The sequence below is a fragment of the Apostichopus japonicus genome, chromosome 7 (genome assembly GCF_037975245.1).
Source record: "Apostichopus japonicus isolate 1M-3 chromosome 7, ASM3797524v1, whole genome shotgun sequence".
NCBI lineage: Eukaryota > Metazoa > Echinodermata > Holothuroidea > Aspidochirotida > Stichopodidae > Apostichopus > Apostichopus japonicus.
The window spans coordinates 18,774,362-18,797,538 of record NC_092567.1 but is presented as its reverse complement, the minus strand read 5'-3'; the positions used below and the strand labels follow the sequence as shown (position 1 = coordinate 18,797,538).

At 38.0% G+C, this 23,177-nt stretch overlaps 4 protein-coding genes and 1 long non-coding RNA gene across 6 annotated transcripts in view; 4 read left to right on the top strand and 1 right to left on the bottom strand.

The window, feature by feature from the left end:
* LOC139969586 (transmembrane 7 superfamily member 3-like) overlaps nt 1-23,177 on the bottom strand; it is a 123,188-nt gene that overhangs the window by 29,074 nt on the left and 70,937 nt on the right. The gene's annotated exons all lie outside the window — the stretch shown is intronic.
* The window catches only part of LOC139970217 (sorting and assembly machinery component 50 homolog A-like), a 122,322-nt gene that overhangs the window by 41,626 nt on the left and 57,519 nt on the right, over nt 1-23,177 (top strand). The gene's annotated exons all lie outside the window — the stretch shown is intronic.
* The window catches only part of LOC139970216 (sorting and assembly machinery component 50 homolog), an 83,851-nt gene that overhangs the window by 3,155 nt on the left and 57,519 nt on the right, over nt 1-23,177 (top strand). The gene's annotated exons all lie outside the window — the stretch shown is intronic.
* Nucleotides 181-21,784, top strand: LOC139969602 (lysozyme-like). Of its 2 annotated transcripts, XM_071974712.1 has the most exons (4): nt 181-316; nt 12,413-12,470; nt 19,816-19,980; nt 20,325-21,784. In XM_071974712.1, exons 2-4 carry the CDS (start codon nt 12,422-12,424, stop codon nt 20,522-20,524), a joined length of 414 nt encoding a protein of 137 aa, XP_071830813.1. In that variant the 5' UTR covers nt 181-316; nt 12,413-12,421; the 3' UTR covers nt 20,525-21,784. The 2 variants fall into 2 exon arrangements, with proteins under 2 accessions (XP_071830813.1, XP_071830812.1); XM_071974711.1 differs by lacking the exon at nt 181-316 and having other exon boundaries at nt 12,253-12,470.
* Nucleotides 779-8,372, top strand: LOC139969574 (uncharacterized). Its single transcript, XR_011793768.1, has 2 exons — nt 779-7,777; nt 8,155-8,372. It is a non-coding gene; the product is annotated as an uncharacterized lncRNA (long non-coding RNA).

Sequence of the window (23,177 nt, the reverse complement as noted above, 5' to 3'; positions counted from 1 at the left end):
CTGTGGTATTCAGTGGGGAAATTGGAGGTTTATCAAGTTTGTAGTTTAGACTTGGCTAGTGTTCATATCAATGGTGATCTATTTCACAATGCATATTTTCCAGGTATGTTGTTTTATGTGGTTTATATTATTGTAACAGTGGTAACCCTTACCGATGGACTTGGTAAAAGGCGACGAGCGCCATCTATTTTACTTTACTACTTTTTGTGAGAATCATTTGTTACGACTACTACTACTATTACAACTTTTTGTGAATGGTCTTCTTTCCATTTTGCGGAGCCATTCTTATGCTTAACAAGATCGTGTGATATTCAGGGTAAGCTTTAATTCATGATTGTTTGATAGGATTTAATTGCAGAGTGATGAAGAGTGTATTTGATTTCGAAATTGCTGTCAATTAAGTAACCTAAGTAACTTGCCTGTCACCGTAAATCGCCATTCACACCGTGCTATCCTAACGCACGTGTGTTGTGGGGCCTTGGCCTTGACGTTATATCTTTGTAACAATGTGCACTACATCGACCGTTATGTGTTTGCTAAGTTGTATACTATTAAGCTTATACTTATCCCTTTCGTCATTATCATAGTCAGTGATGGATGATCAAACTTTGTAATAACCATGTTTCCTGGAGATGGGTGAAGGTGTAAATTAGTATTAAAATGTAACATCAGACCTGAGAGTTCCATAATCTCCTTAGCAACCCAATTGTTAACATGAAGTTGGTCACATGACATGTCACCTGATATTCTTTTTTATTTCCTAAAGTGATTTGTTTTAATTCTTTTTGTTGAAGTAATTGAGATTGTTGGATTCATTTAGTGCTATGACCAACATCTGAGAATAATGAAACAATATTCAATTAAGTAAGAACAATACTCAATGTTTATGACTCCTCGTCACTCATGTATTGGTTCTCATTGCACATTTAATTTACATTAATTATCCATGATAAGTAATTACCTTAATCTTGTATTTATGATCCATTTGTTTTGTCTTTGCAGGGTTTTTCATTTCTTATTGTTGTTGAATAAATACCATAGCAACATGAACCTGTGTTTCGGTCATTACATTATGTTAAGTCTATGCAGTTTCTTGGGAGTTTGGAAGTCCTCTAGAGTTAAAGGGGTAGTGAGTTTGGAAGTCCTCTAGAGTTAAAGGGGTAGTGTATGGAGATATTAGTAGCAATTTATTTTCTATGTCTTTTGCTTCATTTTTTACTCTCTTCAGTTAATCGCTACGCTGTCGAAGTTGAGCGCATTAAACCAACAGATCACCAAATTGCCTCCAGAGTTTTCTTTCTTAAGCTAAGGACCCAATATTATCATACAATTTGAGATAAAGTTTGTTAATGGAACACCTGTTTAGTCCGTATAGCGTGACACAGCTTTCTTTTGTCGGCTTTAAGTACAATTTGAGCGGAGTGTATAGCCTAGTGGTTAACGCCGGCGTCTTCCAGTCATGAGATACCCGGTTCGATTCCCCGCCGACAGCAATGTGTCTCGTCTGGCAAGGGTGTTGTTCAATAACAACTTCCTGACATGGACGTTAAATGGATGTGTGCCGAGAGATTGGCTTCGGTCAGCTTGCGAGTCTACAAGCCTCCATGGCTTCTTTCGCGAGTTCCTGCTTGCGGGAAGATCACATATACATACATATATACATACATACACACATACATACACCCACACACATACATACATACACACATACATACATACACGCGTACATACATACATACATACATGCATACACGCATACACGCATACATGCATACATGCATACATACATACATACATACACACATACATACATACATACATACATACATACATACATACATACATACATACATACATACATACATACATACATACATACATACATACATACAATTAATGGCTGTGCAAATAAGTATTTGTCGCAAAACCATTCACGAACTTAGCCAGCAAATTGATTCAAAAACCAGAAAACTGCAAAAAGAACTCCCCAAAAACGAGTTCGTAAGAAATCTTGACTCCGTCTCCAAAATATGCTTGGACCTCTCACGTACCCTAGCTTCAAGACAATTTAACAATTGAAGAGAGATAATGACACCCAAAGAGAGGTATTTAAGTTTCTGGTGAAACCCAACTTGAAACCTCAAAAAAAAACAGGTCTCGCAGATTCCGTCGCAAAGAGATACAGACCGCATGCAGCACCACCAAAAGTGCAGTGTTACCATTGAGTGCCAAATTTCGGTAGGAGAAACAAACCTACTCTCCAAAGGTCTAATTTTTTTACCTAAACCGCGGCAAGTTAACGCTCAGAAAATTTCTCTTGATCTGAATATGTTCTATCGACGCTTACGTCTCCGTAAAATTTTTGCCATGCAACAAACCAACGACTCGTATTCCAATTTTAAGCCAAAAAGCTGGTGGAATCCGCCCAAGGCCCTTTGTGCGCCTTTTGAATAATTTATTTCGGCAATTGAGGAGGATGTATAAACACAGACCTCCCTCCCAGACTTTCGCGACAATCTCAACAAAACCGAGAGACAGGCTATCAATGAACTCCGGAAGGGCGACGACATTGTCATCAGGCCAGCCGACAAAGGTTCTGCAATTGTCACTATGGGCAAACAATTATATAGAAAGGAAGCCAACAGACTGCTCGGCAACCCTCAACACTACAAACTCCTGGATTCTGATCCTACTCAAGAAATCACACAAAACGTGAAAAGAGTCATCCAAAAGATAGTTTCTAACGAGTCCATTGACCGCAAGTTAGGCCAAATCCTCCTTGAAAAACCACCCAAAACCTGGTCGCTTTTATTTTCTGCCCAAAATTCACAAAGAAGGCAATCCCGGGAGGCCCATAATTTCGGTTAATGGTACAGCGACTGAAAAACTTACAAATTCGTGGACCTTCTCATCTAACCTCTTGTGTCGGCCCTACCGTCCTATGTGCAGGACACTACGGATTTCATTCGGAAAATTGGGGAAATAAAAAGTCTTCCCCTAATTACTCTGTTAGTTACCTTGGATGTGTCTTCGTTATACATAAATATCCCTAACGAAGAGGGCATTTTGGCCTGCACAGAAGCATTCAAACCGAAACATGGCAAAACCAACACGAAGAAGAATTGGCCGAATTGATGCAACTAATCTTGACCAGCAATAATCTGGTATTTGGCAACAAACACTACCTCCAAATTCATGGCACCGCAATGGGTACCAAACATCTTTATGGGAAACCTCGAGAAAGAATTTCTATCTCGACAAAACTTGAAACCACACACGTGCTACGTTTCATTGACGATATCATCATGATATGGACCCATGGTGAGGCAACTCTAAAACTCTTCATTGATGACACAAACTTGTTTCATCACACTATCAAATTTACTGCAGATTTTTCTGGATATGGCGTTCACTTCCTGGACACCACTGTGACCCTACAAAATGATTCACTCAAAACAGACTTGTTCAATAAACCCACGAACAAGCACAACCTTTTACCAAGCAGTTGCCATCCACGTCACTGTACCAGAAATATTGCGTACAGTCAAGCTTTGCGCATTCGACGCATCTGCTCCTCTGAAGTCGATTTTGATTCCCGCAATAAAGAACTGTCACATCACCTCCTAAACAGACAGTACTTTCGGGGTACTATTGAAAATACCATCAAAAAAGGCTAAAAACAAACCCCGTACCGAAACATTGACGTACAAAACTCGTAAAACCAGTTCCAAAAGGGAACAATTGGTTACTGAATTCCACCCTGGTCTCCCACCACTGGCTGATATCTGTCAGAAGAATGTTCACCTACTTCAAGGCACCGAACGCCTGAAATCAGTTTCTCAGAACTATCTGTCATCGCTATTAAAAGACCTTCGGGATACTTTAGTTCGGGCATCCTTTCAGGATGACACCCCATTAGGGGAAAACAAAACAGAAACTACAGGATAGTAAGTGAGTGAGTGAGTGAGTGAGTGAGTGAGTGAGTGAGTGTGTGAGTGTGTGAGTGTGTGAGTGAGTGAGTGAGTGAGTGAGTGAGTGAGTGAGTGAGTGAGTGAGTGAGTGAGTGAGTGAGTGAGTGAGTGAGTGAGTGAGTGAAACTATATTACTCCATAAAATCGGAAATTTCGATACTCGCACATTATAAGAAATACAAAAATATATATAAAACTATAATCATATTACAGCTTATAGCTGAAAAAGGTAAGATCAAGTTAAATAGTTAAAAACAGAGCGTACCCATCCAAGGACTAGGCAACCACCTAACGACTCAAATTGCTGTTGTAAAGTTTTATTGCACGAGGGATAAATGAATTGCGGTGCCGGTTAGTCTTAAGTTGAGGAAGTCTTAGTCTACCAATGCCCCTGTTTATTAATCTATCATGATCGTTGAACATGAAATGGGTGACTATAGTCGTCCAAACGGAGTTGAGCTTGGACTGTAGGAGACACTGGTAGACAAAATCAACAGCAGACTGAGACCCCCTACTAATATTTCAGCTTTTTTGATGATGTTGTCAACACGATCCCTTTCTGTCTTACTAACGTTACCACCACAACAAATCATCACCATGTACACAAAATTGCAAAACGTGCTTACTTGTCGATTCGACTGGGGCCTTTCAGAGCAACCAAACCAAACGCACGTTCCAAATTCCGTATAAAATAAACTGCCTATCCAAAAATTTGCAACTTGCAATACGTTGGAGAGTTAAAAAAAAAACACTCTAAGAATGAGAATGACACAACATAGATCGGCGATCAAAACAAAAAAAGATCAACCAACCTGTTGCAATTAAATCACTTCAATCTCCAAAATCATTCTATTGAGAATTTGTGTGTTATTGCCATTGACCAAAACGATTCTTGGACAGATAAATCTAGGAAAGGAAAATTTCTGGGAACTTAACTTAAAGACCACGGCACCATTCGGTTTAAACATCAGAAACGATTTGCAGTTCCATATAAACCAAAACAATTCCTTTGCAATTACGACGGAATCGGATTAAAATAATCCGAGACGGATTAAAATAATCCGATTTTCTCAAACTTCCGTTCAATTCAGCAGAAATCAGTAAGTCGCTGCTTTGACTTCACAACCATGCCGACACTCTTCTCTATTAAATAGTTTCAAATTCCTGCTACTCCTTGTATCTATAAAACCAAAATAAAGCCTATCCTCAGCTACGGGAGCATATCCCTGCTTACCATCTAGAATTCCAACAAACAAGTTTTAAAGAGGTTATGAAATGGAAAAAAAATCTTTATCATCTTATTCTGTACACTCGTAGCTTTCCAATGATACCCAATTTGTGTCAACCGAAGCTTGCATCCTTGAGGAATAAACGATCAAAAATTAGAGGGTAATAAAAACTATCTAAAAATTTTTGATTTTACGGTAATGCGGCGTGACGTCAGTCGAGGAACGCAGCTCACTCCCGAGATGCTATGTTTACATTCTTAAACGTCTGAGAACACAGTGCTCCGTAGTAATTGAGATTTGGTGTTTTGTTTTTACGAAAATTTATCTCGTAACTGTTAAATATGCCGAGCTGATATGTGGTATTAGGTTGCTCCACCACAAGTAAAGACGGATTTCTACTGCAAGCTTTTCCAAAAGATGACATAAATTGAAGAATTTGAACACGACTCGCTCAAAACACTACACATACACAACGTAACGAGTACCTGTAGGCCTATACCAGGGAGTTGTTCCATAACAACTCCCTGACTATACTGTTGCCAAATTACTTGTTATGACCATAGCCTAGCCCTCCTTCATACAGCAAATGACGATTTTTTTGGTTACCTAATATTTTGCACAAAACTTAAAGCCAGTCGGTTTTAGAACAATCAGTACTAGATCTGAAAGTTTCTTTTGTGGTAAAACTGGCGTTGTGTTGTGATTTTACGTAACAGTTGGATGATACAATTACACGGGCTAGCCTGTTATACAACGTCTTTAAGTTAGGTCTAGACCCCATGTTACCACTACTCTATAGTACTATAGGGTTGCACTGTACAGAATGTCATATTTTCCTTGCACTGTAAGACACAAAATTCTAGAAGCTTCGCTACAAAGTTCAGTAGCAGGATTACCGACATTCGAAATAATTTAAATCATATGATGGTCTTGATAACGGTGGTTTTGTTTATGCTCAACCGACCAGTTTCGGTTCAGGGTCGTCCAACCGTTCTGCTCGGGGACTTCGATCGGCAGCGACGCGTCTCGGCCATCAGGATCGTTTTACAATTCTTCTGCACGGGGCTCAAAAGATAGGGAAAACACCGATATTATCTTCATCACCCTCGAAAACTATTTCCTCCTCTTCTTCCTCAAGAAAATAATTTTCGTCAAAGCTTACGAAAGGCCTGAGAGGTGAAGTCCTATTTCCTCGGAATCGGAAGATTCGGGAGAAGACATTTTCAATTGATGAGAAGAGTGTTGTGGTTACATGTAGTAAACTGTGTAACGCCGTATCGGTAAACAGCCCAGGAAAAAATTTACCTCAAATTTACCGCGGTAACATACCACAATTTTACCACGGTAAACCGCGGTAAATTTGTTGTACATTACCGCGGTGTTTTGGCCCTATGGACGCGGTAAACCGCGGTTTACCCCAGTAAATTACTACAAATTAACCATAGTTTTACTTCACTTTTACCGCAATTTACCACGCTGTTACCATACTTTCACCGCACTTTTACTACACTTTTACCACGCTTTTACCCCGAATATACCACAGTTTTACCGTTCTTTTACCCCAATTTTACCGCATATTTACCACGCTCTTCCATAGTTTTACATCAATTTACCATACTTTTACCACAGTGTACCATGGTTTTACCCCAAGGTTACCATGGTTTTACCGTAGATTTACCACACTTTTACCCTAAATTTACCAGTTTTACCGTTATTTTACCCCAATTTTACAGTATATTTACCACGCTTTTTCCTTAGTTTTACCTCAATTTACCATACTTTTACCACGCTTTACCGTTCTTTTACCCCAATTTTACCATGGTTTCACCGTAGATTTACTACGCTTTTACCTTAGTTTTACCTCAGTTTACCAGGATTTTACACTAATTGTAGGACAGTTTTACCTCACATTGAGCATAATTTTGTCCTAATTTCAATCAGCATGTACACCATAAATTTCTTTGAATTTCACCCATCAGTGTATTGTATCATAATTTGGCTATATGCCTTTACCCTTATTGTAATGGGTGTATGCCTGACATGCCATGACATTTAATTCATAAAATCCATGGAGGTTTCACACATGAGAAAGCTTTGTTGAATTTCAATATCCCTAGCTGGTATGATTCCTGACTATCTGGTAACTAGTAGTCCAGATTGGACTTTTGATCTCCAATTGTCTTCAAAAACTTGGTTGATATACAATACAATAAAGGAATTTACCCCTGTTCGACCTCGCAAGAGGTCCTACGAGGGGTAATATTTAAGTTTTGTAGAATAGACACTTTTTTTTTTTTTTTTTTCTTTCTAGGGAAAGTTGTCTATTATTCAAACAGGGAGATGCTGAGAAGTGAAGTATTGTTCGATTAACATTGTTAAGAAGCCATAAGTACACAGGAGGTCGGAGCTGAGGAGCCAATTAGGAATGGATCACTAAAGGGGGAGGAATTTCTATTTAAATGGGAATTAGAAGACAGAGCGGTTTCTATTGTTTGGGTCGGAAGTGGTTGCTACTTAGTGGGAGTATTGGAGTTGTACTTAGTGTATAAGTACACCTGGAGTTTGGGGGTTGGGTTGGTTGATATGAATGATATGATATGATACACCTCGTATTACGCTTCCACCCGAAGGTGCTTCAGCAGACTAAGGAAATCCTTAGTCGGAAATTATTGAGGTTCCAAGTTTTTGTGCGTGGAAGGACACCGGCGAATCTCGCCTTCTCTTTTCGAATAGTGCCCTGAAGTAACGAGGCAGGGGTGTGTAGTCCTGCTCCCGGGACCGCAATTTAACGTCCCCTCCGAAGGACGTGAGTACCGCTTTCCACGTGTAGCCACTTTCCTACCACGAGAAAGGAGCGGGGTGAAAATTGGTGTCAGTGTCGACACCGAGGTTTGAACCAGGGACCTCAGGTACTGCAGACGTGTACTCTCCCGTTCTGCCACCTCACCGCTCAGGTTGATATGAAGAAATACATAGACTTGTCATGTCATTTAATGGACCTGACAGAGAATACCCAAATCTGAGGACACTGATTGGTCAATTTTTGTGTGTTCAGTGTTGAGGCACAGAAGCTATGCCTTATGTGTGCTAGTTTATATAGTTGTTTTTTTTTTCATTTTAAAGGCTTTTAGGTTCTCCCTCATGATGAAAAAAGAATTAAATGTTGTCTCCTCTCAAATTTATCAGGGATTACATGAAGGAATTCTCTATGTATATATCTACTGTTTTTTTTTTAGGAAAAGAGATGGATACTATAACATATAAGAATAGCAGTTGGTATCTCTTCTTAATTCAACTCATATCCACAGGTAATTTATATTGCCAACATTAAGATATGAGTAGAACATAAGCTGGCAAAAGGTTTGTCTTATCAGTATTGCAAAAATATGGGACAAAATCATGCAAAAATTGCTGTAAATGTACCATCATGTTTCATAGTGTGACCCATATATGTTCTACTGTGGTAAAATCATGGTACAATTATGGTAAATTTACCATAGTATAATTGCACTGTATAGTTTTACCCTAATTTTACAGTGGTTAATCATGGCACAATTGTAGGAATTTCACCTATGTAGTTTATGTACTATATAAATTTACCCTACTTAATTACTCCAGTAATATCATGGTAAAGCTATGGTAAATTTACTGTAGTAAATGTACCACACTTTTACCCTACTTTTACCGCGGTATACTACCATGGTAAAACTGCGGTAAATTTACCGTAGTAAATGTACCACACTTTTACCATACTTTTACCGCGGTAATACCATGGTAATTAACTGTGGTATAAATGTACCACACTTTTACCCTACTTTCACCGCGGTAATACCATGGTAAAACTGTGGTAAATTTACCGTAGTAAATGCACCGCACTTTTAACGCGGTAATACCATGGTAAAACTGTGGTAAATTTACCGTAGTAAATGTACCACACTTTTACCGCGGTAATACCATGGTAAAACTGTGGTAAATTTACCGCAGTAAATGTACCGCACTTTTACCCTACTTTTACCGCAGTAAATTTACCGCAGTAAATGTACCGCACTTTTACCATACTTTTACCGCGGTAATACCATGGTAAAACTGCGGTAAATGTACCGCAGTTTATTTTACCACAATTTTACCACACATTTACCTCATTTACCACACATTTACCATAGTTTACCGCGGTAAAATTAGGGTACATTTTTTGCTGGGAGCGGGGAGTCGGCTTTGGCTGAAATGGTTCCTTTGATGACGTCAGATGAACTGCGGTGGCAGCTTTTTTTTTTACGAGTGGCAGCTCGAGAGGTCTCTAGGGAATACTTTGACAGCGAATTTCTGGCGTTTGAAGCCGTATTTACGGAAAGTTGTGCATGGGTGGTGTTGTAGTAATGTAGATAAACCATTCCAAGACATGACAATTTTTCATTTCATAACCTCTTTAAACAGAATCCATACAACAGCCTATCGCTTTGCACTTAAAATCCCTTCGTATATCGGAACCTCGCATATTCTTCATGCGGGCAACACAAGTCCTATTTTTGGTTTCGATGAAATCGTAACCTATGCATTCATGCAGGCGGAGAGTGTGTGTATGTATGTATGTATGCGTGTATGTGTGTGTGTGTGTGTGTGACGCCTGGCTTGTAAACACGGTATCTCAAGTAGGGAAGCTTGGACCAATCTAATATTTGGTGGATATGAGTACCACATTGAGTAGATGTGCCCTATTTTTGTGGTGCCTGTGAAGGTCACCAAAGGTCAGTTAGAGGCCAAAAACCAAAATATTAAAACAAGCAATAACTCCCATTGACAGGATCCGACATGGTTGATATTTTGGGACCAGTTGTGAATGGGGTAAGGGATCATATCAAAACATAACGGTCATGTGATCCAAGGTCAACAAAGGTCAATCAGGGGTAAAAAACTAGTACTTTTGCAATAACTTGAGAACCAAATGTCCGTGAAGGTTGGGAGTAACGCTATTGTAATCAGGGAGTCGACCCGCATCTAGGTGACCTTTGACCTCAGGTTGACCTCCGGTGACCTCTAGCAGTTTTTTGGGTTATTTGAATTTTCGTGGCCATAATCGGATCTCAAAGGTACCTTCCGATCAAAATGGTCCATAGTTGACCCCTGTGCGACCTTCGTGTGCGAAGTTATCAGAGGTCAATGTTTTTGTTTTTTAATAAGTACAGTTAGGATGGTCGCACAGACTTGTCATGTTGCTTTTTGGAATCGGCGTGTCAAACTACATCTGACCGCGAGGTCAAAAGGTCAAAGGTCAAATCTTAAAAAATATGCTCATTTTAGGAGATACTGGGCAAAACAAAACAGAACAAAGATAAGTTTAAAAATTTGGTGACATATGATAGAGCTTTTTGTGCTGAATATAGGAAACTAACTCCCGCATCAATCGGACACCCAGTTCTCAAGTTATGAGGGGCCAAAGGTTGGTTTTGACACATTTCTAGCCATAACATTATGTGTGTACATTGTAGGCCAAACAAATTTTAGGATAGAGTGCACCTCATCAAGAGGAACATTTTTGATAAAAACCATCAGGTCATCCAAGGTCATTCAAGGTTGATTATGTGCAAACAACTGCCCGCTTATACTAATTTTTGCAACAACTTCTAGTCACGAAGTCTGACATGGCTGGTATATTAGGACGAGTTGTGAATGGAGTAGGGACACATTTTCAAAAATAACCGTGATGCGATCCAAGGTCACCAAAGGTCATTTATGGGTCAAAATTTGTTTTTTCCTGATAACTTGTGAAACTACCACTGACAGGGTTGAGAGTTACGCTATTGTAATACAATAGTCGAACTGCATTTTGGGTGACCTTTGACCTCAGGTTGACCTCCAGTGACCTGTATTAGCTTCTTTCAAGTTGATTCTTTGAAGTTTCTTGGGCATATTCCAATCTAACTTGTCCATAAGTGGACTTCTCTGCAACCCTAATGTGCGAAGTTATTAGAGATTTGGTTTTGTTTTGTAATACTTGGTGCGTGGATTCATAACATTGAGTACAAGAACCCTATTGCTTTTGATGGAGGTGTGTTTAACCACGTAGAGTAGACTGGCCTGTGTTAGCATGCCATAGTGTTATTGTAACAGCTAGTTCTGGTTATACTAACAAGCAGAAGTCTAGTGCACTGAAGTCATCGAAACCTCAATGCATTTTGCATTCTGGTTAAACTTCTAGAAGAATGTCACAGTAACCTATACATGCAAAAGCAACCTCGAAGAAGACCCATAAATTAAAGATCTCCTCCTGAGATACCAAGTCGTAACTACACACTTTCCGACTAAACGAAACCTATCTGTTTTCTCATTCCTTTCATTCAATAGAAATCTCTCCCTGACTGGCTCTGTTTTTCACCTCCATGGTACCACTTATCAACCATTCCCTGGCTCAACAAAGACAACTCCCCACCCCGCCCCCCCAAAAAAAAACAACGCTGTCTATTCTTCGCAAACAAATCTATTAAACCCTGATCGACCTCTCGGGAAGTCGATCAGGGGCTAAACTTCTTTACTACTCCTTGTAGTAGTAATTCCTGCGTTTCCGTAAACATAATCGTTAAACGGCTTTACAGACACCTATCAATACATTAACTATTTCCTCTTGGCATAAAATGAACTCGAAAGACTCTTCAAATAAAAAGGAATTCGATTAGAAATGGGTATTCCCCTGCGAGAACCGAAACCTAGAAACAGAAAACAATCACGAAATTTCGAGAAATTGGATAACGGACACCCCGGTTCATCAGATAATACAATGGAAGTAATAATGTACTGTTATGACCTTTATATCACCCATGGTGCTAGCCAACTCGATGTATATATATATATATATATATATATATATATATATATATATACAGTTATTTCTCTTGGAATCGCATGTGACTTTAGTGTCTGCAACTGCCAAATTTTAGTGAACCCCAAATGAACTTCTGTTGAACTTCCATTTGGGGTTCACTAAAATTTGGCAGTTGCAGACACTAAAGTCACATGAGATTCCGAGAGAAAAAAACTATTTATACTTAAATATCAGCATATGCGTCACATATGCGCCGGTCATAACCTTGAAAAAGTTACATGAAGCTCTCATGAAATAGATTTTTATAGAGACACTTTCACTTTGTTTTCTCACAACATTTTTAGCCTTTGAAGGATACTGATCAACTCCTTTCTGTTCACTTTCTCAATATGCAGGTTTTCACAATGAAGGTTCTCTTGACTTTGATTGTGGTGATCGCTGTTGTGGAAGCAGGTAAGACAAGTCCCTACATTTTACTTAATAAGGCAAGTTTGACACCATAAATATGTTAATTGTCAACGTTAATTGGCGATTTATTAAGGATATTTGCAAATAATGAGAAAAGTGTCCACCGACAAATTCCACATTTAAACTTATTCCCATATAGTTTCCCAAAACCCACTAGTTTGAATTCAACCAATCAGAGATGCAGGTTTAGTTATGAGCCGTTGCTAAAAATAGATTCAAAACTTTGCGTTGGTACAACCAGGGAGTTATATGGAACTCCCTGGTACAACTGCCATATAGACTGTACACAAATCAAGCATGGTGTTGTAAAATCGCTAGTTTTAACCTGTATAATATTAGAAAATTACGTAAGCATCTTTCAACTGATTCTACTCGCACTTTAGTTCAGGCACTTGTCACATCTCACTTTGATTATTGTAACTCTTTGTTTTATGGTCTTCCCACTTCTTCCCTTAATAAGTTACAGCGTGTACAAAATATGGCTGCTCGTATCATCCTAAATTTGAACAAATATGACAGTATATCTTCTGCTTTTAAACTTCTCCACTGGCTTCCGATAAAGGATCGTATCGATTTTAAAATTTTATTACTCACTTATAAGGCGCTTCACGGATCTGCACCATCTTATCTGAAGGACCTTCTTAAACCACGATCAGTGAGCTACTCCATACGATCTCATGACAGTTTGATTTTAACTACCCCCCGTACTCGCTGCAAGTCCCTTGGTGACCGATCTTTTTGTGTCTGTGCCCCCAAATTGTGGAATGCACTCCCATTTTCTATTCGCAATTCTAGTACTGTAAGTTCATTTAAATCCAGTCTTAAGACTTTCATTTTCAAACGTGTATATAATTAATCTAGTTTTACTTATTATCTCATTCTTTTTGTATATATCTCTTACTATTGTTTTATCCTATTTTCTGATTTTGTGGCATGGTATATGCTGACTTCTTATTCTCCATCGTTATTGGTTTTGTTTAGTCTTTTAGGGTTATCTGTTTTTAAGATTTTTACCTCTTTCTTATGATTAACTTGGTTTCTTAAGTTTCTTTAAGTTTTTTACCTTTACTCTTTTAAGTTTGTACAGCGCCATAGCTTATGTATGTGCGCTTTAGAAATGTTTAAATAATAATTTAAATAATATTACGTATTGGTCAATGACGTTCGTAGTGTTTAAATATTCATATTATGGGCGAGATTTATTGGGATCCCAACGGAAAATATCTTGGAGAAAAACAAACTTGAGAGTTGTAAATTGTTAGACTGTTATGCCACCATTTGAAGTAAGATTTAAATAGATAATCTAGTTATGTATGTCGTTATGACATCGTGGAGTCAGTGAGGTTGAGAAAAATCATAGAAAAGGACGCAAAATGCTGCTTTAAGTATTTGTGAATATAGTATCTTTATAAGTTAGTCGTTGTTGAGGGTGACATCCCTATGTTCCTACAAAAAGAAACAATTCGGAGCAATTTTTTCCCCCTAAATTTGTTTGTACCAAGATTTTTTTTTAGGAACTCAACACTTTTTGAACCAACATATTTTCGGACCAAAATTTTTTTCACAGAAAAAGAAATGAGACCAAAAGTTGGTTATGACCCAAACAGTGCTGGTGACCGAGAATTGCTTGTGACCCGAAATTTTTCCTAAAATTTGGGGTCACTAAAAATTTGGTCACAAAAATATTGGGGTAAGAAAACTTGTTTTCTTGGTACAAACGGTGTCTTGGAAACAATTTTTTTTCCCCGAAATATTTCTTTTCGTCGGAACATAGAAACGTCGGAACCGGGTCGTAACATAGAGATGTAACCGTTTTTGAGTCAATCAATCAATCAGAAAATATTTATATAGCGCCAAAATCAACAAAAGTTGTTCAAAGGCGCTCAAGACAGTTACATGAAATTAATTACAATACACTTCTTGAAAAAGATAACATTTGAGCAGTCATAATTAACTAAAGAGAAATGGCTTCAACCGCGTAAACCTTCATCTCTAAATTGAAAATCCATAGTTACTGATTTCCATGCCGTTTATACACAGCATGAAATGTTTTAAAATGTTAACAAATATTTACAATTTATATTCTTGAACAGAAAGCAAAATTTAAAGAGATATTGTGCTTTCTAGAATTTTTACGTTTATTTTCTTAATTAACGTACATCTTGTAATGAATAATATATACAGTTAATAATATATACAGTTAACTGTTAAAGGATTGGTTCAGGTGTCTGACATGTCTATCTAAGTTGTATGAAAGAGCTAAAAAGGGCAAACAGAGCATTGAATAAACTACCATGATAGCATGCTCTGTTTAGGAGATATCACGCTTTGAAGATATAAACATTTCTTTGAAAATGACTGATGTAGAAAGACTAACTGTAAGGATGTGACATCACACATCTTAACATGTGTGAATATATTTCAATAAAAATTAATAACATTTTTTCACAAACCTAAAAAAATATAATCAAAAATTCTTCAGATGTTAAATCTCTGATACTTCCCTTGACAAATATGAGATCCACATGACATATCTTTTGGTTGTAAGTCATAAAATCTCACAAAACATGTTAATAAAATAACAGACTTTTCAGAAATGTGAGGATGTGACATCACAGCCAGGGACGTAGCTAAGGCCTGATGATTGGGGGGGGGGGGTGTAGTGGCTGAAAATCCAACTGGATGGGTCTTGGAGCCAGAACATTCCGACTGCTGCCTTGTACCCTCCCCCCCCGCACTAATCGTCAACGATACGGTCAGTGTCAGTCAGACACCTCATCTTTCGCGACTGCACTTTCGTTCAGAACTTTTTTCGATACATTTGTACCTTATGGGGCAAAGATTTTGCTTATGTTGATGGCACTTTTAAACTTCCGTAGCTTAGCATTGAGTGTTTTAATTGTATACCATAGAGACAATGTATATCCCAACGACGTAGCCAGGAATTTGGAAGGGGAGCACTTTTTGCGATTGAAATGGGGGAGGGGTCTAAGGGATAGGGGGTCTTGAGATATTTTTGAACAATTGAAGGTTCTTAGATGCGATCTGGTGCAACTTGTTGCAATTTTCATCATTAACATATGATATCATATTATCAGCAGATTTTGTTTCCTGTTTGAATTCTTTTACATGTTCTTTTACATAATATATCAGAAAGACAAACATAGTGCTCTTTTACAATTTTTCCAGAAGGATGATTCTTGTTTATTGTCCAATGTCTGGACTTTAATACATTTGACGAACTTAACTGATGGACAATATAAACTTGCATATTTTGTAAGACAGCCAGATTTGCAGTGGCCTAAAAAAATATCGTTATCGCCGTGTATTAGCAGTGTAATAATTATTTATAGGAAGTGCATATCACATACGATTGCTAACTTAGCTTCATAACAGGCTGTTCGTGCAACAATCTAGGAAGAATCATAACAAGAGCCCAAGGGCACTGGGGTTCCTTTCTTGGGGTATATGACAATACACATAATATTATCAAGCAAGATTGGGCTCAAATAGTCCAAGTAATTGTGGTCCTACATGTTCCCATAAAGTAACCAACACTATAGCCAACGATTTTGTGATCACAAAATGTGATCGGATATTTGATCAAAAGGCACTTTTGAGATCTAAATATGGCGTTGAAAATGTAAGAAATATAAGAGACCTACAAGCGTGTCAACAGATATGATAACATTGGTGACCTCAGATGACATGACCTTAAAGTTTCAAAATGTTCCACCACCCCATTCACAACTTGTCCCAAAATATTAACCATGTCACACCTTGGCATTGAGATTTAATTGCATTAAATGTCAAAAAATTTAACTTTGAACTTGTATACATAACTTCACATACAAAGGTCACCCGGAGGTCAACCAATTGACATTTTTGATCGGTGAGACCTAAATAGAGCATGACTGTAAAAATTCACACATTTTTTCTTTGCCCATTTTCTCCCCCTAAAATACTACTTTTTTAACATTAGCTGACCTTTGGTGACGTTGGATCACATGACTGTTAAGTTTGAAATATTTCCCTATACCATTTGCAACTTGTCCAAAAAAATCAACCTTGTCACACCTTGGCACTGGGAGTTATTGCATTAAATGTCTGAAAATTAACTTTGACCTCACATAACTTCGCACATGAAGGGCAAACGGGGGTCAACCCATTGACATTTATGATCAGAAGGTACCTTTAACATCTGAAAATAGCATTGAAACTGTAAAAATCTACAAAACACGAAAAGGTCACCAGAGGTCAAATTGAGGTCAAGGGTCACCCAGATGTGGGTCGACAATTGGATTACATTGAAGCAACTCCCAACCCTAACGGGCAATTTGTTCTCAAGTTATCGCAAAAATACTAGTTTTTTATCATTAATTGACCTTTGGTGACCTCGGATCACATGACCGTTAAGTTTGAAAATATTCCCCTATACCATTTGCAACTTGTCTCAAAATATCAACTGTGTAACACCTTGGCACTGGGAGTTATTACACTGAATGTCTGAAAATTAACTTTGACCTCATATAACTTAACATACAAAGGTCACCTTGGGTCAACTTATTGACATTTTTGATTGATGAGACCTAAATTAGAGCATCAAACTATACAAATTCAAACATTTTTTCTTTGCCCATTTTCTACCCCCAAAATACTAGTTTTTTAACATTTAATTGACCTTTGGTGACCTCGGATCACATGACCGTTAAGTTTGAAAATATTCCCCTATACCATTTGCAACTTGTCCAAAAATATCAACCATGTCACACCTTGGAACTGGGAGTTGTTGCATTAAATGTCTGAAAATTAACTTTGACCTCGTATAACTTCGCACACGAAGGTCACACGGGTGTCAACCAATTGACATTTTTGATCGGAAGGTACCTTTGATATCCAAATCTAGCATCAAAACTAAACAATTTCTTTTTTGCTCGTTTCCTCCCAAAATAAGCACATTTTGTCTAATGTGACCTTTGACCTTTTGACCTTGGTTTCAGATGTAGTTTAATATCCTGATTCCAAAAAAACAAAACGACAAGTCTGTTCAACCATCCTAACTCCGACCGAAAAACTTTGACCCCATATAACTTCGCATATAAAGGTCACACAGGGTCAACCTATTGACATTTATGATCAGAATGTACCTTTGACATCTGAAAATAGCATCAAAACTGTAAAAATCTACAAAACACGAAAAGGTCACCAGAGGTCAAGGGTCACCCCGATGCGGGTCGACAATTGGATTACATTGAAGCAACTCCCAACCCTAACGGATATTTGTTCTCAAGTTATCGCAAAAATACTAGTTTTTTATCATTAATTGACATTTGGTGACCTCGGATCACATGACCATTAAATTTGAAAATGTTCCTCTAATCAGTTCACAACTTTTCCCAAAATACCAACCTTGTGGCACATTGGCACTGGGAGTTATTGCAGTTTTAATATTTTCCGTTTTTGGACCATAACTGACCTTTGGTGACCTTTGTGGGCACCAAAAACAATAGGGCACACCTTCTCCATATGGCGGATCTATAGTCCAAGTTTGGCCTCAATCCAACATTCGCTTATTGAGATAAAGCGTACCCAAGCAAGTGTCACAGACGCACACACACACATGTTTGAGTTTCATTCAGACCGAGGACCCCATTGTATTTTCCATTGTTCAAATCCACGTACCCTAACTTTAACAATACCCCATACAATAGAATTCTTCCGAGGACGTGGTGATTCTTTAGAAATCACAACCGATGACCTGAAATTCTTTTGTTCAAGTCCTCGGTCAGATAGCAAAACAAACGCACACACACATGTTTGCATTACATTCAGACCGAGGACCCTATTGTATTTTCCAATGTTCAAATCCACGTACCGTAACATTAACAATACCCCATACAATAGAATTCTTCCGAGGACGTGGTGATTCTTTAGAAATCACAACCGAGGACCTGAAATTCTTTTGTTCAAGTCCTCGGTCAGATAGCAAAACAAACGCACACATACATACACACACACACACGCCAACCTGACTACATAGGTTCCTTTTGCTAAAGCAAGGAACCAAAAGGATGAGAACGCACGTTGTCGTCGTCGTTGTGCATACGGTTCGTGACATTCAATCGAGTGAGGTTAGGTAGGCAATATATATTTTATTACGCAATGGCCAACTGTAGGTTTTAAATAGGCTATAGGCTAAATTTCGCTAGTTGCATCTGCCAAACTAAGTTAGTAGTTGAATCAGTAGGCCTGAATGTTATTACGATTTTAATCGAGTTAACGGAGCTGACGAGTATCCAAGATCAAAAAAGCACTGACAAAATACCATGCTAAAAAAAACAACAGTTTTTAAACATTTTATCGACACTCAAAGGGGGGAGCAGTCGCTTCCCTGGCTACATCCCTGGTATATCCTGAACTTACTTGAAGCTAGCGAACAGGGTCGACCCACCCAATAGCAAAATTAATACATAAATTATCCGAATTGAGGCTGGCCAACCCTTTATATTTTTTTTAGAGTATTCAAAATCATACGAAGTTTTGTATGGTGGAGTATAAGATTCGAGAGATACAATTTCTCAATGTGACGAGGAAAACGCGGTAAATATGACTGATTAAAGGTCAATTTTGATCGAAAATTTTATGTCACTCACAAAGTACAAGAACATATGAAAATCAGAGTGCGACAGTCAGAAAAATTAGAGTGCGACAGTCGGAAATTCCGAATTGAAGCTGGCGACAGTCGGAAATTCCGACAGTCGGAAATTCCGACTGTCGCACTTAAATTTTCCAACTATCGTCATTTTTACAAAGATTGGGGGGGGGTGAGACACCCCCCAACACAACACCCCCCTCTAGAGACGTCCCTGATCACAACTAGTCTGATTTCAGCAGTTTCTACACAATCAGATAGAAATTTAAACTTGAATATTCCCATAGCGGAATAAGATATTTCAACCGTTTTTTCATCATTGTGTTTCTTTCATTGTCTTCTTTCATATAAGATAAACATGTACGACACCTGAACTAATCCTAGTTCTGTTAACTATAGGCTTGAAATGTTTTCGATATTGCAGTTCACAACAATTATCAAGAACGTAACTTCATTCAACTACCTAAATGTTTTAGCCACAACGTATTTTCATTCAACGTCGTATGACGCCGTTTCATTGACCAAAAGACCCCTGATATATATAGTTAAGGGTAATATATAATTGCATATATATTTTTTAATGTTAGTCATGTTTGTTAGGCGGTTTCACCTATCGCACCATGCACACGGGCCCTATATCAGTTACTTAACAAAATACTGTCTCACATTGTGACACAGGTCCAGTACCGAGCGATTGCATGGCCTGCATCTGTGCGGTTGAAAGTAATTGCAACTCAAACATTGGATGCAATGTGGATCGTGGTTCCTACTCTTGTGGTCCTTTCCAAATCAAACAGCCCTACTACACTGATGCTCTGACGAGGAGTAGCAACTTGGGTTCAGGTGAGTAGAGTATAGGCCCGATGAGAAGCGAAAAGGGGAGGAAGAGGGGTATAGGAGACAAAGCACCGGGCACGAGTCAAAATAGGATAAATAATATTGTTTTCTTATTATTACATTATATACCGTAGTTTAAGGAAAATGAAGAGTGCATAAAAGGGGACAAGGTGACATAATTGTCCTGGAGGACCGACATTGGCCCAACTGGTGATACAAAAAGGGATTATCCAAACTTACAAAGTTTAATCTGTTATAGGAATTTGAGAATTAAACAAAACTCGCTTTTACACATTTACTAAAGTGTCAACATAGCCTAAGAAATATTTTGCTTTTGTGAACTTCTCCAGGCTGGGTATCTTGTACCACGAATAAGGCGTGCGCTGAGAGGACAGTACAAGCATACATGACCCGCTACGCAACATACTCTAGGCTTCGGCACACTCCTACTTGCGAAGACTTTGCCCGTATTCACAACGGGGGACCAAACGGGTACCGCTACTCGTCGACCATTGGCTATTGGAACAGGGTCTCCGCTTGTCTGAGATAGATTTGGAGACATTATCCATTATCGATGAGCTTAAAAGAAATAAAAAAAAAACTTAACGTTAAGGTTACAAATCCCCAGTTATAAAGCATAAGAAAATCACTCCAAATTAATACATTTTCTTAAAGCAGCATTTTGCTTTTTGTCGCCGTTTTCAACTTTTTTGACAAGTCCATCGAGTTTTTTACATATATCATCAATCACAAAACTAAGATGATTTTCCCTACCAAAAGCATTAATTGGCGAGTAATTAAGGATATTTGCAGATAATGAGAAAAGTGTCCACCGACAAATTACATTAATCGCATAGTTCCCTCAACCCACTAGTTTGAATTCAACCAATCAGAGATGCAGGTTTAGTTATGAGCCGTTGCTGAAAATAGATTCAAAACGTCGAGTTGGTAACTTGGTACAACCAGCGAGCTGAACTCTAACAGCTCCCTGGTACAACTATGGACGTAAAACAGTCTGTTTTACCTCCATGGTACAACTGCACCCGAACCGAATTGTACAGTTGCTTATAATAGTGTTTTCGACTTGAATATATTACGCATTTACATGCATTCGTCTTATAACATGATAACACGTGTTATGCTAGAGGCACATTTTATTGCGGCCAGTGTTAAAAAAAAATGTAATAATATAAAAATATAAAATATATAAAATATAAAAATATTTTATATTATATAAAAAAAATCAAAAATCAAAATAAATAAATAAATAAATAAATAAAAATATAATACCACTACGATTTACTGTATTGTATCTTTAACATATCTAGCTCTCGCATGCTCCCAAAACATAACACGTGTTAGTGTGTTATAACACCCTGGCATATAAATGCATGATATGCTACACGTTAAGAACAAATATAAGCTCACACCTTTTTGGCTTGGGTGACAACTGCCATAGACAATCTACACAAATCAAGCATGGTGTTGTATTACGTATTGACCGATGACGTTCGTAGCTTTTAAATATTCATATTATGGGCGAGGTTTATTTGGATCCCAACGGAAAATATCTTCGAGAAAGCAAACTTGAAGGTTGTATATTTTCGACATTTATGCCACCTTTTGAAGTAAGATTTGAATAGATAAGCTAGTTATGTATGTCGTTATGGCATCGTGTAATCCGTGAGGTTGAGAAAAACCATAGAAAAAGGACGCAAAATGCTGCTTTTATAAAACTAAAAAAGAATATTTCATTTTTTAATTAAAATATCCAACCCTTAGCTTATCGAAAATATAATTTAGCATTGAATATTATTCGTATTCTGTAATTTATTTTTATTATCACTATTTTCTTATGTTGCTATGTTTTATTCCGGTTAATTAGACAATTTGTACTTCAATCTGATGTGTTAAGCCTAATTCGAAGCAAAACATCGAACGATTTGTGATATATAAAGTCGTAGTTTTAATGGAATAATGCCACAGATGGGATGGAAAACAATTTTATGATAACAAGAACCCAAGGGCACTGTGGTTCCACTGTGGTTATGATAACAAGAAACCAACTCCAACCGAAAAACTTTGACCCCATATAACTTCGCACATAAAGGTCACACGGGGTCAACCTATTGACATTTATGATCAGAAGGTACCTTTGACATCTGAAAATAGCATCAAAACTGTAAAAATCCCTAAAACACGTAAAGGTCACCAGAGGTCAAATTGAGTTCAAGGGTCACCCAGATGCGGGTCGACAATTGGATTACACTGAAGCAACTCCCAACCCTAACGGACATTTCGTTCTCAAGTTATCGCAAAAATACTAGTTTTTTATCATTAATTGACCTTTGTTGACCTTCGATCACATTACCGTTAAATTTGAAAATGTTCCTCTAATCAGTTCACAACTTTTCCCAAAATACCAACCTTGTGGCACATTGGCACCGGGAGTTATTGCAGTTTTAATATTTTGGGTTTTTGGACCATAACTGACCTTTGGTGACCTTTGTGGGCACCAAAAACAATAGGGATCTTCCTCTTACTATGTGCTATCCACCCACCAAATTTGATCATGATACATCTTTTCCTTATTGAGATATCGTGTACACAAGCCAAGCGTCGCATACACACACACATACACACACACACGCCAAGTTGAATGCATAGGTTCCTTGCTTTGCAAAAAGCAAGGAACCAAAAATGTTACATTTCGAGATATATATTAAGTACAGTGGCATTGTGAACTTCGTACCTGTTAACGTGGTATAGACCTAATTGCTCTAAAAAAAATAATCTTGTCGATGAAAAAATATATATTGATATAAGATAAGGTAGATACCAACATGACGATACATTATAGGCGGCCCAGAGAAGTTTGTAAAACAAGAGTCCAAGGGCACTGTGGTTCCTTGCTTGGGGTATATACAATACACATAATATTATCAAGCAAGATTGGGCTCAAATAGTCCAAGTAATTGTGGTCCTACATGTTCCCATAAAGTAACCAACACTATAGCCAACACTTTTGTGATCACAAAATGTGATCGGATTTTTGATCAAAAGGCATTTTTGAGATCTAAATATGGCGTCGAAAATGTAAGAAATATAAGAGACCTACAAGCGTGTCAACAGATATGACAACATTGGTGACCTCAGATGACATGACCTTTAAGTTTCAAAATGTTCCACCACCCCATTCACAA

Bases quoted from the DNA above. Each gene is read 5' to 3' on its own strand.
- LOC139969602 (XM_071974711.1), top strand. From the start codon at position 12,407: ATGCAGGTTTTCACAATGAAGGTTCTCTTGACTTTGATTGTGGTGATC. The intron at 12,471-19,815 runs GTAAGACAAGTC...ATTGTGACACAG, and splicing joins GATCGCTGTTGTGGAAGCAG to GTCCAGTACCGAGCGATTGC. The intron at 19,981-20,324 runs GTGAGTAGAGTA...GAACTTCTCCAG, and splicing joins GAGTAGCAACTTGGGTTCAG to GCTGGGTATCTTGTACCACG.